The sequence below is a fragment of the Anabrus simplex genome, chromosome 7 (genome assembly GCF_040414725.1).
Source record: "Anabrus simplex isolate iqAnaSimp1 chromosome 7, ASM4041472v1, whole genome shotgun sequence".
Classification (NCBI taxonomy): domain Eukaryota; kingdom Metazoa; phylum Arthropoda; class Insecta; order Orthoptera; family Tettigoniidae; genus Anabrus; species Anabrus simplex.
Genome location: NC_090271.1, coordinates 346,846,644 through 346,863,750, shown reverse-complemented (window position 1 = coordinate 346,863,750; position 17,107 = coordinate 346,846,644). Strand labels below are relative to the sequence as shown.

Below are 17,107 nucleotides of genomic sequence, written 5' to 3'. Positions count from 1 at the left end.
CTGTGTGCTTTTCTTGCATACCTTGCAAAGAAACAACTTAAAAAACACACTGAATAGTGTCAGTGGTTCATGTTAAGTGAGATATAATGATGCACAGGGCTTAAAAAAATAGGTTCATAGTTTGCGGTAACCAAAATCTGTGTTAACTAAGGAAACATTCTATAAGGCATAATACATTCGCTGATGGGACCAACATTCTGTTCACGTTAACAGAGTGTAAGGCGAGTTTGTGTTAACGAGGATGAGCAACTACGGCTATGTTATAAGGCGCAGCTGGTATATGCCAAGAGGGAAGCAGAGCGTGGCAACACACAGTTCAGTACACCTTAAGAAACCTTCATACAATGTATTACGAGAACAGACACTTGCAGGAGATATGGGAGTAGTCAGATGACGCTGTGTGGCATTGAAGTGAAGCGTGTTGATTTCAGTGCTCTAAAGCAAAGATGATTACCGCTACTAGATTAAAATCAAGGTTGCCCATAGCAAAAATACATCAGAATGATATCGAGCATCACACGAAGCCTGCGGCGAAAATACATTACCATATAGGATGGTTGCATGATGGGTCGGAATGAGACTGCAGATTTGCACCGCGCAGGTCGGCTGTCCATTCTTCAAGATCAGATTGACACCGTGATTGGTCTCGTTTCCATAGACCATCGATGGAAACGTCTTAACATGAGAAAAATTGCATCCCATTGGGTTCCACATCAACTCGCTGACATTCAGAAACGCCACCGGAATGCACTAGCTGGCATCCACCTGGACAGATTCCACAATGAAGGGGACTGCAGCGTATTGTCGCCATTGATGAAATGTGGGCACAAACCTCCCAGCCTGAATTAAAGCGTCAATCGGATGAAAGGAGTCACCCAGGTTCGCCACGTCCACAGAAATTTCTACAGGAACCCAGACAGGTGAAGCTTATGCGGATTGTGGCACACGACTACGGCAGTGTTATTCTTATGCATGCTGTGCCGGAGGGGCAAACCATCAACAGCGACTATCATTGCCGATTTCTGGATCGACATCCGTGTCTGGCTATGCGGCGCAAACGTCGCCGTTTATTGCAAGGCGATCACCCTTCGCGTTGCAGGACAACGCACGTTGTCATGTCGCAAACAATGTCAAGCCTTATTGCAACGGTGGCATTGGGAGGTCTTGGAACACCCTTGTTTCCAAAGTTGAAGGAAACCCTACTCCATGCAGTAGGGTGCTCCACACTACTTTATTTACAGCAACTTGAAGAATCTTCCCCAGCCCTAAATACCCACATTCCCACCCATCTGGTGACTGGGATAAAACAAACGCTTCAATTTACTTTGAAGATGTACCATTTCCTTTCTAGAATGTACTTATTCATTCAATGCCAGAATAATTATCAAGATCAGATTTCTGATAAAAGATTTTTATTTGAAATCTAATAACATTAAGCAAGACAAAAACTGTCATATTCTGGATATGATACAGTATGTCACTAATTGAAAATGAAGTAGTCTTGAGTTTTAATAGGAAAATTATAATATGAAATAAAATGCTGATCTTTCCCCATTTCAAATGAAACCTTAAGTACGAGAAGACTAAGACATCTGTAACACACCATCACATCCTTGGACTAACATTAAAAAACAATTAGCACGGCAGCACTCATACACAGCAGTATATTTTTATGATCCATGTACAACATGTTATTCACCACCATACATTAAACATAGCGGGAAACAGAACTGCCACAGTTGACTGCTACCAGATGTAATATTAGTCATGTTTGAGCATGTGCATTCTCATCTTAACTCAATGATCAGAAGAATTTTATAACTTCAGGCTTTAATATACCTACACAATTTAAGCCAAAAGTCCTTCAGCATGAAGACATCTGTTGTTTTAATAGGTGCTTCACCACCTAAAGAAAAGAACTATATGCAATTTAAAAGAAACATGATGGTTTGTTAAGAATAAATCATTTACAAGAAAGCAGCATTGACAACATAAGTATAAGAATAGATGGTTGAAAAGGAAAACTTATCTAATGTAATAAAAGGGAAAGAAAAGACATAAAAGAAATTAAGGTTGAATACCAGCCACAGTTAGGAAAAAAACAAAACATACATAGAACGAGACAGCAACAGTGAGCGCTATGGTAGAAAAGGTTTGCAAGAAGGTGTGGGGACCACATTATGTACTCCTTGGAGAGAAGAATTTATGATCGTATGTTTTGATGTCTTTGAAGATTGTTATGACTAGACATAATCATCGATAGCACATCAGTGTAAAAGAATATTGTAGTATAAAATAAGTGTTGCATTATACTAGTCCCCTACAAATATTGGTGACTGTCAACGTCATGGAAGGCACAAAGCCAGGAGAAGGTGGTAGTTGATAAGGTAAGCATGAAACATTCTGGGCTGAGAAGTTGGAAATATGGTTTGTTCCAGCTGAAGCTCAGTTTATGATCTCAGGAATCACTTTAGAGATACTATAATCTTTTAGTTCATACTTGCACTTCAGAGATTACAAAATTTCATTATCCCCTAGCACAGCTGAGTCATGCCTTTGCTGGTGAGATATAGTGTTTACAGTGCACTATGTCTTCTAGTATGGGCCAGAATAAATTTGTTACATTCACTGACCTGTCTCAGTCTCATCCTTGGGTTTGACAGTATGAAAGTGACTGAGGTATGAGCGATGCTAGTAATACCATTCCTTATGCAGCCAATCCCTGTTATGAATGGTATGAAAATATCACTCATAGGGTCGGTTGGTGCGTGCATTTCAGTGGGATTGGCAGACTGATATGTGAGCAACTTCTGGCTTGGTGAGGAAAGCAACAGGGAAACTACCTCACTCCTCATTTCCCTAGTACTCCTCTTCAGTGATGCCTAGGCCATCTATGACAGATGTTGGCCTAGCTGTGGAGGATCAAACCAGCCTTCGGGCTGAATAACCAACATACATACAGCTGGATCACAATGTTGCGGAGAATATATGGGATCTAGTTAAACCCAAAGAAGTGAGTAAGTATAGTGCCGCAAAGAAAAAATTAACAATATTTTCTGAGAGTGAAGAGCGTCAGATCAAGAGGATGGTAAGTGAGCATGAGCATCTCAAACCCGGCATGTTATTGCGTAAAATGCATGGTTTACCAGGAACGAATTTATCAGAAAAAATCATTCACACATTATGACTAGATAAATTACCAGCACATATTAGAAGTATATTGCGATATCAGACGACAATTTCGACAAATTTTCTGAGGTAGGTGATCACATTTGGGATCTTAAAAGTGTGAATGCAGCTGAGGGCCTTTCCCCCCTCACTTTCAACATCAACAACAAAGTCACACTCAGATTCTGGCATGTCCTTACACACACTTGCTGTAAAGACAGAAGCCCTAGAGAAGAAAATTAAACGAGGAAGAAGAGTGTTGTGATCAAGCACACGTTCCCGCAGCTATCGCGTCTGCATAAAGAGCAGGAGTAGGTGTCGGCTGTTTTTGCTGGGGCAAGGATTGTAGACCAGAGAAGTGTAAAACTCACAATGGCAGTAGCAGCACCGGCCTTAATTGGAGCTTATTCATTAAAGACAAGCAATCAGGGATGAGGTTCCTTGTGGATAGTGGTGCCGCAGATAACAACACATGATACTAAAATTACCAATATTGATTTAGGACTAAAAATAAAATTCGAATGGCCATTTCTCATGGCCAAAACCTCGAGTGGCGTACTAGGAGCAGGTTTTCTTAGTCATTTTAATCTACTGATTGACTAAAAGAACAAAAGGTTAACAGATGGAAAAACTAACCTCAATGTTGCTACCGATGTTGCCCTAGTCTCTGAAACTGACACTATGAGCACTGCACATGCCACCTATTAGTTTTCTTAGCTCTGACCTAACAAAAACTTTGATTGTGCCTACTGAAATTTGTCATAACATTAGCACCACGAACACTGGATACTGGTAAATTAAGAAGTTTCAATCTCATGCTAGACCATGGTATACGACGTCCTACGGAGTCCTCTACACCTCCCGGAGACTACACACGGCTAAATGATTCGACAATACTAGAAAGGACCCTATTCCACGAATTGATGATGTCAGTCAGAACAATATCTAGATCTACTGCAGGCTTATTCTACCACTGGCAGAAAGAAGAAGACAAAGAAAAATAAGACAATTACAACAAACTTTGGGTTGTATGAGTTCAATATTTTACCTTATGGACTTCATAACGCCCCACCTTCATTTCAGAGATTCATAAATGAGGTAATAAATGGATTAAAATTCTGTTTTACCTATGATATCCCCGGAGGATCATGTGGAACACTTGAATTTGATTTTGGAAAGATTCAGCTAGTCTGGCCTAAAGATATATGCCAGTAAAACTTTGTTCAGTGCGAAAGAAGTTATCTTCCTTGGACATCAAATAAAGCCGAAGGTACAAAACCCGATCCAGAGAAAGTCACCGTCCTCAGACAATTAATTTGTACCGACGCTTCACCAAGAATGCAGCCACGAGCCAGGCATTGTTGAGCAAAGAAGAGGAGACTACAGCTCAAAGAAGAGCTAGCTAACCCTACGCTGCTCACTTAACCCACTGTTGAAAAGGAAGCTGGATTTTGTCCCTGCTGGAGCTGCCCAACAATTGAATGCAGCCACGAGACAGGCATTGTTGAGCAAGAGACTACAGCCCAGTAAAGAAGCGCTAATTAACTCTATGCTGCTCACTTATTCCACTGTTGAAAAGGAAACTGGATATTGTCCCTGCTGGAGCTGCCCAACAATTGAATGCAGCCACGAGCCAGGCATTGTTGAGCAAAGAAGAGGAGACTACGGCTCAAAGAAGAGCTAGCTAACCCTACGCTGCTCACTTATCCCACTGTTGAAAAGGAAACCGGATCATGTCCCTGCTGGAGCTGCCCAACAATTGAATGCAGCCAAGAGCCAGGCATTGTTGAGCAAAGAATAAGAAACTACTGTTCAAAAAGAAGTGCTAGCTAACTTATTCCACTGTTGAAAAGGAAACTGGAATATGTCGCAGCTGGAGCAGCCCTACAATTGAATGCAGCCACGAGCCAGGCATTGTTGAGCAAGAGACTAGAGCTCAGTAAAGAAGAGTTACCTAACCCTACGCTGGTCACTTACCCCACTCTTGAAAAGCAAAATGGATTTTGCCCCTGCTGGGGCTGCCCAACAATTGAATGCAGCCATGAGACAGACATTGTTGAACAAGAGACTACTGATCAGTAACGGAGATCTAGCTAACGCTACGCTGCTCACTTATTCCACTGTAGGAAAGCAAGCTGGATATTGTCGCTGCTGGAACTGCCCAACAACTGAATGAAGCCGCGAGACAGACATTGTTGAGCAAGAGACTACTGCTCATAAACGAGAGCTAGCTAACGCCACGCTGCTCATTTATCCCATTGTGGAAAAGGAAACTGGAATAGGTCGCAGCTGGAGCTGCCCTACAATTGAATGCAGCCACGAGCCAGGCATTCAGGCATTGTTGAGCAAAAAGAAGAGACTACTGCACAGTAAAGGAGAGCTAGCTAACTCTACGCTGGTCACTTATCCCACTCTTGAGAAGGAAACTGGATTTTGTCCCTGCTGGAGCTGCCCAACAATTGAATGCAGCCACGAGACAGACATTGTTGAGCAATAGACTACTGCTCAGTAAGAGAGAGCTAGCTAACTCTACGCTGCTCACTTACCCCACTGTTGAAAACGAAGCTGGATTTTGTCACTGCTGGAACTGCCCAACAACAGAACGCAGCCGCGAGACAGACATTGTTGAGCAAGAGACTACTGCTCAGTAAAGGAGCGCTAGCTAACGCTATGCTGCTCATTTGTACCACTGAGGAAAAGGAAACTGGAATATGTCGCAGCTGAAGCTGCCCTTCAACTGAATGCAGCCACGAGCCAGGCATTGTTCAGCAAAAAAGAAGAGACTACTGCTCAGTAAAGGAGAGCTAGGTAAATCTGCGCTGGTCACATATGCCACTCTTGGAAAGGAAATTGGATTTTGTCCCTGCTGGAGCTGCCCAACAATTGAATGCAGCCACAAGACAGACATTGTTGACCAAGAGACTACTGCTCAGTAAAGGAGAGCTAGCTAACGCTACGCTGTTCATTTATCCCACTGACGAAAAGGAAACTGGAATATGTCGCAGCTGGAGCTGCCCTACAATTGAATGCAGCCACGAGCCAGGCATTGTTGAGCAAAAAAGAAGAGACTACTGCTCGGTAAAAGAGAGCTACCTACCGAGCTTGTTAAATGCAGTCGCTTAAGTGCGGCCAGTATCCAGTATTCGGGAGATATTAGGTTCGAAAACCACTGTCTGCAGCCCTGAAGTTGGTTTTCCGTGGTTTCCCATTTCCACACCAGGCAAATGCTAGGGCTGTACCTTAGTTAGGGCGATGGCCAATTCCTTCCCACTCCTAGACCTTCCCTGTCCTATCGTCGCCATAAGACCTATCTGTGTCGGTGCGACGTAAAGCAACTATCGGAAAAAAAAGGAGAGGTAGCTAACACTACGCTGCCTATTTATCCCACTGTTGAAAAGGAAACTGGATTTTGTCACTGCTGAAGCCGCCCCACCATTGCATGCAGCTACGAGCCAGGCATTGTTGAGCAAAAAAGAAGAGACTAAAACTCAGTAAAGAAATACTAGCTAACACGGCAGTGTTCACTTATCCCACTGTTGGAAGAGGAAACCGGATTTTGTCGCTTTTGGAGCTGCCCTACAACTGAATGCAGCCACAAGACAGACGTTGAGCAAGAGACTACTGCTTAGTAAAGGAGAGCTAGCTAACAAAACGCTGCTCACTTATCCCACTGTTGACCGGATTTTGTTGCTGTTGGAGGTACCGTACAACTGAATGCAGTCACGTGACAGACGTTGAGCAAGAGACTACTGCTTAGTAAAGGAGAGCTAGCTAACAAAACGCTGCTCACTTATCCCACTGTTGGAAGAGGAAACCGGATTTTGTCGCTTTTGGAGCTGCCCTACAACTGAATGCAGCCACAAGACAGACGTTGAGCAAGAGACTACTGCTTAGTAAAGGAGAGCTAGCTAACAAAACGCTGCTCACTTATCCCACTGTTGACCGGATTTTGTTGCTGTTGGAGGTACCGTACAACTGAATGCAGCCACAAGACAGACGTTGAGCAAGAGACTACTGCTTAGTAAAGGAGAGCTAGCTAACAAAACGCTGCTCACTTATTCCACTGTTGGAAGAGGAAACCGGATTTTGTCGCTTTTGGAGCTGCCCTACAATTGAATGCAGTCACGTGACAGACATTGTTGAGCAAGAGACTACTGCTTAGTAAAGGAGAGCTAGCTAAAAAAACGCTGCTCACTTATCCCACTGTTGGAAGAGGAAACCGGATTTTGTCGCTGTTGGAGGTACCGTACAACTGAATGCAGCCACAAGACAGACATTGTTGAGCAAGAGACTACTGCTTAGTAAAGGAGAGCTAGCTAACAAAACGCTGCTCACTTATCCCACTGTTGACCGGATTTTGTTGCTGTTGGAGGTACCGTACAACTGAATGCAGTCACGTGACAGACGTTGAGCAAGAGACTACTGCTTAGTAAAGGAGAGCTAGCTAACAAAACGCTGCTCACTTATTCCACTGTTGGAAAAGGAAACCGGAGTTTGTCGCTTTTGGAGCTGCCCTACAACTGAATGCAGCCACAAGACAGACGTTGAGCAAGAGACTACTGCTTAGTAAAGGAGAGCTAGCTAACAAAACGCTGCTCACTTATCCCACTGTTGACCGGATTTTGTTGCTGTTGGAGGTACCGTACAACTGAATGCAGTCACGTGACAGACGTTGAGCAAGAGACTACTGCTTAGTAAAGGAGAGCTAGCTAACAAAACGCTGCTCACTTATTCCACTGTTGGAAAAGGAAACCGGAGTTTGTCGCTTTTGGAGCTGCCCTACAACTGAATGCAGCCACAAGACAGACGTTGAGCAAGAGACTACTGCTTAGTAAAGGAGAGCTAGCTAACAAAACGCTGCTCACTTATCCCACTGTTGACCGGATTTTGTTGCTGTTGGAGGTACCGTACAACTGAATGCAGCCACAAGACAGACATTGTTGAGCAAGAGACTACTGCTTAGTAAAGGAGAGCTAGCTAACAAAACGCTGCTCACTTATTCCACTGTTGGAAGAGGAAACCGGAGTTTGTCGCTGTTGGAGGTACCGTACAACTGAATGCAGCCACAAGACAGACATTGTTGAGCAAGAGACTACTGCTTAGTAAAGGAGAGCTAGCTAACAAAACGCTGTTCACTTATCCCACTGTTGGAAGAGGAAACTGGATTTTGTCGCTGTTGGAGGTACCGTACAACTGAATGCAGTCACGTGACAGACATTGTTGAGCAAGAGACTACTGCTTAGTAAAGGAGAGCTAGCTAACAAAACGCTGCTCACTTATCCCACTGTTGGAAGAGGAAACCGGATTTTGTCGCTGTTGGAGGTACCGTACAACTGAATGCAGTCACGTGACAGACATTGTTGAGCAAGAGACTACTGCTTAGTAAAGGAGAGCTAGCTAACAAAACGCTGCTCACTTATCCCACTGTTGAAGCGGAAACCGGACTTTGTCGCTGCTGGAGCCGCCCTACAATAAACGCAGCCATCAGCCAGGCATTGTTGAGCAAAAAAGAAGAGACTACAGCTCAGTAAAGATGAGGTAGGTAACCCTACGCTGCTCATTTATCCAACTGTTGAAGAGGAAACCGATACATGTCGCCGAAGAAGCTGCCCTACAACTGAATGCAGCCACGACACCGACATTGTTGTGCAAAGAAGAAGAGACTACTGCTCAGTAAAGAAGTGCTAGCTAACGGGGCGGTGCTTACTTATCCTACTTTTGAAAAGGACACTGGAATATGTTCCTGCTGGAGCTGCCCTACAATTCAATGCAGGCACGAGACAGGCATTGCTGAGCAAGATACTACCGCTCAATAAAGAAGAGCTCAGTAAAGGAGACCTAGCTAACACTACACTGCCTATTGATCCCACTGTTGAAAAGGAAACTATTTTGTCACTGCTGGAACAGCCCAACAATTGAATACAGCCACAAGACAGATATTGTTGAACAAAGGAGAAGAGACTACTGCTATGTAAATGAGAGCTAGCTAATGTGGCGGTGCTCGCTTATACCACTGTTGAAAAGGAAACTGGATTTTGTCCCCGCTGGAGCTGTCCAACAACTGAATGCAGCCACGAGACAGACATTGTTGAGCAAAGAAGAAGAGAAGATAGCAAACTTAAAAGGGTCCATGTTTTCAATACAAATAAATGTTGTAGTTTATTTACAACATGTATTTACACGCTGTTTGGCGTCATCTTCAGCCAAAATGTGGGAAATAGGCATAGCATGTAGACATTTATATTATACAAGGATGTTACATCAGTGTGATTAAATGAGAGAATATGAAGACTTGAAATACAATGTCAGTTTCAAAATGGTCGTGAAGGGCGAGACAAAATTGTATAAACATTAGATAACAAACACATAAATAAAAAAACATATAAACTGTAACAAAACCATGCGGAAGTACGAGATGATTGTCATTGGAGAATTCAAATTATTTCAGACACTCTTCCATTGAATGTTGCCTGCCGTGAGTGTAGTACAAAGAAAGAAGAATCCTGAGGAAAATTCTTGGCCCCCGAAAAACAGAAGATGGATATAGACTGAGGTCATGCAAAGTGACAGAAGAGCAATTGTGTCAAATAGAAAGACCTGCATCTGGCGAGCCGAACCCGTCCTGGGATATCCCGGCACCAAAAGCCATACGACATTTCATTTTTTCATCCTGGTGGTGTTGCAAACAGCCAAGCTCATGGGGAGGATAGTTTCAGATACAACATAATAACAAACTGATGTGCAAATTTTAAAATACATGAAATAGTTCAGTGGCAATCTAGTTTTTTCTCAAAATGATCATCATAAAATATATTTAAAAAGTTAAGCCTATGTGAAATAATTTGTTCCTTTCGTAAATGATTGCAAAGAAATTGGAAATTTATTGAACATCTCCCTTGGTAAATTATTCCAATCCCTAACTCCCCTTCATATAAACAAATATTTGCCCCAGTTGGTCCTCTTGAATTCCAACTTTATCTTCATATTGTGATCTTTCCTACTTTTAAAAACACCACTCAAACTTATTCATCTACTGATGTCATTCCACGCCATCTCTCCACTGACAGCTTGGAACATACCACTTAAGGCAATGCATCTGTGAATATCCTAAAATCTACAGTTTTCATCCTATCGCCTTAGAATTTTGATCATTTAATTTCAGTATCAGTATGATACAACATACAAAGTTTCAAGTTTCTATTAGTAACAGTTTTTGAGATATTCATAAATTTATCAATTTTTTAACAATTTTTGATATATTTATAAAATGCTCCTCATGCCAAACGGCTCAACAGATCTGGCTTACAATTTAATCTTGGTTTTAAAAGACCAATATAAAAGAAGTGATGTGTGGGTTTTGACAAATTTTAATTACCCTCCCTTCCAAGATGCCAGTGAATACTTTGCCTGGTATACGAATCAATGAGATACCTCGATAGTTGTTGCAATCCTTCCTGTTCCCTTGCTTATAGATAGGTGCAATTACTGCTTTTGTCCAATCTGAAGGTACCTTACCAATACTCCAAGCTAATTTTACTACTCTACTAAGCCATTTCATCCCTGCCTTCCCACTATACTTCACAATTTCAGGTCTAATTTCATCTATTCCTGCTGCTTTATGACAATGGAGTTTATTTACCATGCTTTCCACTTCCTCAAAAATAATTTCATCAACATCATAGGTTAGAATACCAATATAATGGTCCGTTATTGGACATTATAAATTATCCAGCTAACTCATTCTTGGTTGCCTGCGTTTCGCCCTCGTGTGCTAAGTTAGGCTCGTCAGTTGGGACTTAGCACACCACCCAAGACGCAAGGCTAGTGCATACCGTGGAGGCCACTGCATAGGCTATTTGAAGCCACCAGCAGTGCCAATGCACTACGAGAGCTATGTCTCAATTTCCAAAAATAGATGCCTGCCTGGCCATCAAATGATGTAGATGTTGATTCCCATAGGGAACCTAAAATATTTGTCCTCAATGAGTAAATTTATAATACCAATATAATAGTGCATTGGCACTGCTGGCGGCTTCAAATAGCCTATGCAGTGGCCTCCACGGTATGCACTAGCCTTGCGTCTTGGGTGGTGTGCTAAGTCCCAACTGACGAGCCTAACTTAGCACACGAGGGCGAAACGCAGGCAACCAAGAATGAGTTAGCTGGATAATTTCTAATGTCCAATAATGGACCACTATATTGGTATTATAAATTTACTCATTCAGGACAAATATTTTACGTTGCCTATGGGAATCAACATCTACATCATTTGATGGCCAGGCAGGCATCTATTTTTGGAAATTGAGACATAGCTCTCACAGTGCATTGGCACTGCTGGTGGCTTCAAATAGCCTATGCAGTGGCCTCCACGGTATGCACTAGCCTTGCGTCTTGGGTGGTGTGCTAAGTCCCAACTGACAAGCCTAACTTAACACACGAGGGCGAAACGCAGGCAACCAAGAATGAGTTAGCTGGATAATTTATAATGTCCAATAACGGACCATTATATTGGTATTATAAATTTACTCATTCAGGACAAATATTTTAGGTTCCCTATGGGAATCAACATCTACATCATAGGTTAGATTTCAATAAATACAATCGTCTCAAAATTGCACATAACATTTTAAAAATATTTGGGTTGAGATGAAATTTGGCAGTTAGGGATTGAAATCACTTATTCAATAAGCGTCAATTCAAAAAACAGCTGTGAAGGGCGAGATAAAAAATTGCACAATTGCAACATAGCTTCTGTTAGGCACGTAAATGAGCGAATGACGTGGGTAGATTTGTCAGTGGGAGGAATTAGGACTAGCATTGTGTCCGTGTATTCACCATGTGAGGGTGCAGATGAGGATGAAGTGTACAAGTTTTATGAAGCATTGAGTGACATCGTGGTCAGGGTCAACAGCAAGGACAGAATAGCGCTAATGGGCGATTTCAATGCGAGAGTTGGGAATAGAACTGAAGGATACGAAAGGGTGATTGGTAAATGTGGGGAAGATATGGAATCTAATGGGAATGGGAAGCGTTTGCTGGACTTCTGTGCTAGTATGGGTTTAGCTGTTACGAATACATTCTTCAAGCATAAGGCTATTCACCGCTACACATGGGAGGCTTAACAGACTTTGAATTCAGGAAATCTGTTAGGAATGTACGAGTTTTCCGCGGATTTTTCGATGATACAGACCACTATCTGATCTGTAGTGAACTAAGTATCTCTAGGCCTCTCTCTCTTTCTTAGCATTAATCCAGACTTGCAGGGTCTGCTGCTTTGCTACATCTCCTCCATTTCTGTCTGTCGTTGACATCTTCTGGTGTTAAGCCAACACTATGCATGTCTGCCCTGATGTTGTCAGTCCATCTCTTTGCCGGTCTTCCTCGTGGTCTTGTTCCCTCTGGGTTGATGTGGAGCGTTGTTTTGGCAACTGAGTCGTCCTGTTTTCTCATGACCTGGCCGTACCAGCGGAGACGGGCTTCCCTCACTTTGTCTATGATGGGCGCGACACCAAACCTTTGCCGGACGTCCGTGTTCCTTATGTGGTCACATCGGTCAGCCCCATGGACCATCGAAGCATCTTCATCTCCATGGTTGTCAACATTTGCTCCTGTTGTTTCATCATGGGGCGACATTCAGTCCCATAGATCGCTGCTGGCCGTACCACACTCTTATTAACTTTTGCCTTTAGATATTGAGGCATCTTTTTATCACAGAGGACTCCAGTGACCTGTCTCCACTTGAGCCAAGCTGCATTTACCCTCATCCGAGTATCAGGAGTAGTGTCACAGTTTGAGGTGACGACGGATCCCAAGTACTTAAATTGCATGGTCTTCTGCAGGTCTTCTTCACTGATACTTATGGTACCTTTGGTTTGGGGGCCACATTCCAGGTATTCCGTCTTCTGGATATTGAGGTGCAGTCCATTTTCAGCCAGTCTGTCCTTCCACGTTTGAACCTAATGCTGGTGTTCAGGATGGGTTTCTTGTGCAAGTACCACATCATCGGCATAAAGAAGGGTCCAGGGATGTGAAGTCTGTATGTCAGCTGTTGTCGTATCAATGCAGCGGATGAATATCAATGGTGAAAGGGCAGAACCTTGATGAACACCCACAGTGATATCGAAAGGCGGAGAGATTCCAGCAGGACTCCGGACGACACTAGTGGAATTGAGATACAGAAGTTGCACCCAGCTTATATCCTCTTCAGGGACGCCATGACAGCGAAGGGCTCGCCAAATAAGTTCGTGTGGGATACGGTCAAAAGCCTTTTCTAGGTCTAGAAATGCCATGTGTACACTCTTCTGTCTCTCTCTGTGCTTTTCCATCAAGAGGCGTGTGGCATGGATAGCATCGATGGTACTGCATCCCTTAACAAATCCACACTGGTTTGGTGTTACAGAGACAATACATCTGAGTCTGCTGTCAAGTACACGTTCAAAGATCTTGAAAGTATTACAGAGGAGTCGTATAGGGCGATAGGTCGAGCAATCACTCACATCTCCTTTTCCCTTCCAGATTGGAACTGTTGTGCTAGTTGTCCATGAGTGTGGAAGCTGTTTCTCGGCGAAGATTTGGTTGAAGAGTGAGACAAGGAACTCTGAAGCAGGCTTTCCGAGCATTTTCCAGATTTCCGCTGGTAAGTCATCTGGACCAGTTGCTTTTCCATTTTTCATTTTGCTAATGGCAAGCATTACTTCCTCGGATGTAATTGAGGGAACAGGGCCTACGATAGGATCAGGACTAGAAATTGGTGGATGCGTAAATTCTTTGTTGCTGATGTTATTAAAGTAATCTGCCCAATGCTGGAGAATGGATTGTTGATCTCGTAGCAGTTTGGCGTCGGCTCCCTTGATGTGCACGACGTGTCCAATGTCCTGAGTTGAACGGTGACGGGACTTAGCAAGACGATATATATTGTTTTCTCCTGATGGTGTGTCGAGCTGGTCGTATAGTGACTGGTAATAATGGTCCTTTGCTGCAGCTACAGCTCTTTTTGCTGCAGATTTCAGGTCGCGATATTGCTGAAGATCAGCATCAAGACGTGAGTTCCACCAAGTCTTGTAGGCTATCTTTTTCTCCTTGATTGCTTGCTTGAATTCGTCTGTTCACCACCAGGTTTGTTTATCAATATATTTTTGTCCGAGTATGGTTTTTCCCAACGTTTTTGTCGCCGCCTGATGTATCTGTTCCACAGCATCTTTCCACATGTCTTGAACCAATTGATCGGACTTCACGGAGAAGTTTGCTAAGGCTGTCATCAACTCGTTTCGTTGGGCATTCATCCGCCACCACTTAATTCGGTCAGGCCCAGTCTTAGGTTTAGGTTTGGGTTGTGTAACATTGCTACGAATATCAGATCAAAAATTAGATGTATGGCTTTTCCGGCGTTTGCTCTATTAACCAGCGTTTCGTCTTAGGACTGACACTAGACTAGACGAAACGCTGGTTAATAGAGCAAACGCCGGAAAAGCCATACATCTAATTTTTGATCTGATTTTTTATATGCTCTATTGGTGGAAAAGAATCTAATTCCCTTCATGGGAACTTACAATTTCCATTTGCTACGAATATCGAGGACAAGCAATCGGTGTTGAGGGGCAATGCTGTCATACGGAATTACTTTAGTGTCCGTTACCAGCTTAAAATCTTGTTCATGGATTAGCCAATAATCAATCTGAGTAGCATGACCACCGCTTGTATAAGTAGCCAGATGTGTTGGCCTCTTTTTAAAATATGTGTTGGTAACAATCAGATCATGAGCCTCTGCGCAATCGAGTATCCGACATCGTTTCGCACACCAAACCCATGTCCTCCATGGCATCGCATATATCCTTCTTTGTGAGACCCGACATGTCCATTTAAATCTCCTCCAAGAATAATGGACTCATCCTGGGGAATTGCTCGAAGGAGGGCATCCAGATTGTTTCAAAATTCATCCTCTCATCCTCAGTGCATCCAGTTTGAGGTGCATAGCAAGATACAATGTGGGCAGTGATGGAAGTTGAGTCAATCTTGATAAACATAAGCCTATCTGACACCCTGTTGACACTGGTGACATTGTTGCGGTAATTCTGGTCGACGACTATTGCTACACCATTTCGTGTACTGGTACCATGATAGATGAGTTTGTAGCCATCTCCGATTTCCTTTGCCTTTGAACCTTTCCACTTGGTTTCCTGGATGCAGGCAATGTTGACACGTCTGCTTTTAAGCATTTCTGCTAGTTCACGATGTCGGCCTGTCAACGTACCAATACTGAGAGTAGCAAATCTCAGTAGTTGTTTGGCTTGAACTAGCTTCTTTAGCCTACCCCGTCCATGAGTAGGTAACCCTTGCTCATTTATCACGTCACTCAGGTGTAAGTGGCGCGCGTCGCTTTGAGGGGACGCCCTAGTATGTTCCGAATTTAGAAGAGACGTAGCCATAGATGCGACAAATGATTCCTCAACCGACAGGTCGCTTAGTCTGTCGTTGAGGGCATTTTATACCTGCTGCCAGCATATAATTAGGCCGCCCCTAACCTGGAGAACAGACGCCTTTTGCAGCCGCCCCTCTAGAGTACAGACGCTGCAGCTCAATGGTGTTTCAGCAGCATTTCCTCTGCTGAGGGCCCATTACCCTCCCACAAGAGCTCATCCACCCGAAGCCATTGGCTCTTGTGGGGAGTCAGGTTATTTTCCGCCGCCCAACACTCGGCGTCGAGTCCCTGGCTGTACGGTCTACTCGGTTACCGTAGCATGGCAAGCATGGCCAGACAGGTAAGTATCTCTAGACCTAGGGTAGAGAAAGTGAAATCTGTCTGCAAACAAGGGTAGAAAATCTCCAGGACAAGGAAATTAGACAGAAGTACATGGGTATGATTAGTGAGAAGTTTCAAACAGTAGACAGTAAGCAGGTTCAGGATATAGAAAGTGAATGGGTGGCATACAGGGATGCTGTAGTAGAAACAGCAAGGGAATGCCTAGGAACAACTGTGTGTAAAGATGGGAAAAGGTGAACATCTTGGTGGAATGATGAAGTGAGAGCAGCTTGTAAACGTGAAAAGAAGGCTCATCAGAAATGGCTCCAAACAAGGGCCGAGGCAGACAGGGATTTGTACGTAGATGAAAGAAACAGAGCGAAACAAATAGTTGTTGAATCCAAAAAGAAGTCGTGGGAAGATTTTGGTAACAACCTGGAAAGGCTAGGTCAAGCAGCAGGGAAACCTTTCTGGACAGTAATAATCTTAGGAAGGGAGGGAAAAAGGAAATGAACAGTGTTTTGAGTAATTCAGGTGAACTCATAATAGATCTCAGGGAATCGCTGGAGAGGTAGAGGGAATATTTTGAACATCATCTCAATGTAAAAGGAAATCATCCTCGTGGTGTTGCGAACAGCCAAGCTCATGGGGAGGAGGAAAATGATGTTGATAAAATTATGCTTGAGGAAGTGGAAAGCATGGTAAATAAACTCCATTGTCATAAAGCAGCAGGAATAGATGAAATTAGACCTGAAATGGTGAAGTATAGTGGGAAGGCAGGGATGAAATGGCTTCATAGAGTAGTAAAATTAGCATGGAGTATTGGTAAGGTACCTCCAGATTGGACAAAAGCAGTAATTGCACCTATCTATAAGCAAGGGAACAGGAAGGATTGCAACAACTATCGAGGTATCTCATTGATTCGTATACCAGGCAAAGTATTCACTGGCATCTTGGAAGGGAGGGTGCGATCAGTCGTCGAGAGGAAGTTGGATGAAACCAGGTGTGGTTTCAGACCACAGAGAGGCTGTCAGGATCAGATTTTCAGGATGCAACAGGTAATTGAAAAATGCTACGAGAGGAATAGGCAGTTGTGTTTATGTTTCATAGATCTAGAGAAAGCATATGACAGGGTACCGAGGGAAAAGATGTTCGCCATACTGGGGACTATGGAATTAAAGGTAGATTATTAAAATCAAT

At 43.3% G+C, this 17,107-nt stretch overlaps 1 protein-coding gene across 6 annotated transcripts in view; it reads right to left on the bottom strand.

Moving 5' to 3' along the window:
- The window catches only part of LOC136877650 (cyclin-D1-binding protein 1 homolog), a 77,773-nt gene that overhangs the window by 46,784 nt on the left and 13,882 nt on the right, over positions 1–17,107 (bottom strand). For 5 of the 6 annotated variants that reach the window (XM_067151852.2, XM_067151854.2, XM_067151855.2 and 2 more), the window contains one exon: positions 1,844–1,906. The exons of the other annotated variant lie outside the window; for it this stretch is intronic. In XM_067151852.2, the coding sequence (XP_067007953.2) occupies positions 1,844–1,906 (63 nt within the window). The remainder of the gene's footprint in view (positions 1–1,843; positions 1,907–17,107) is intronic. 6 annotated transcript variants of the gene reach the window in all.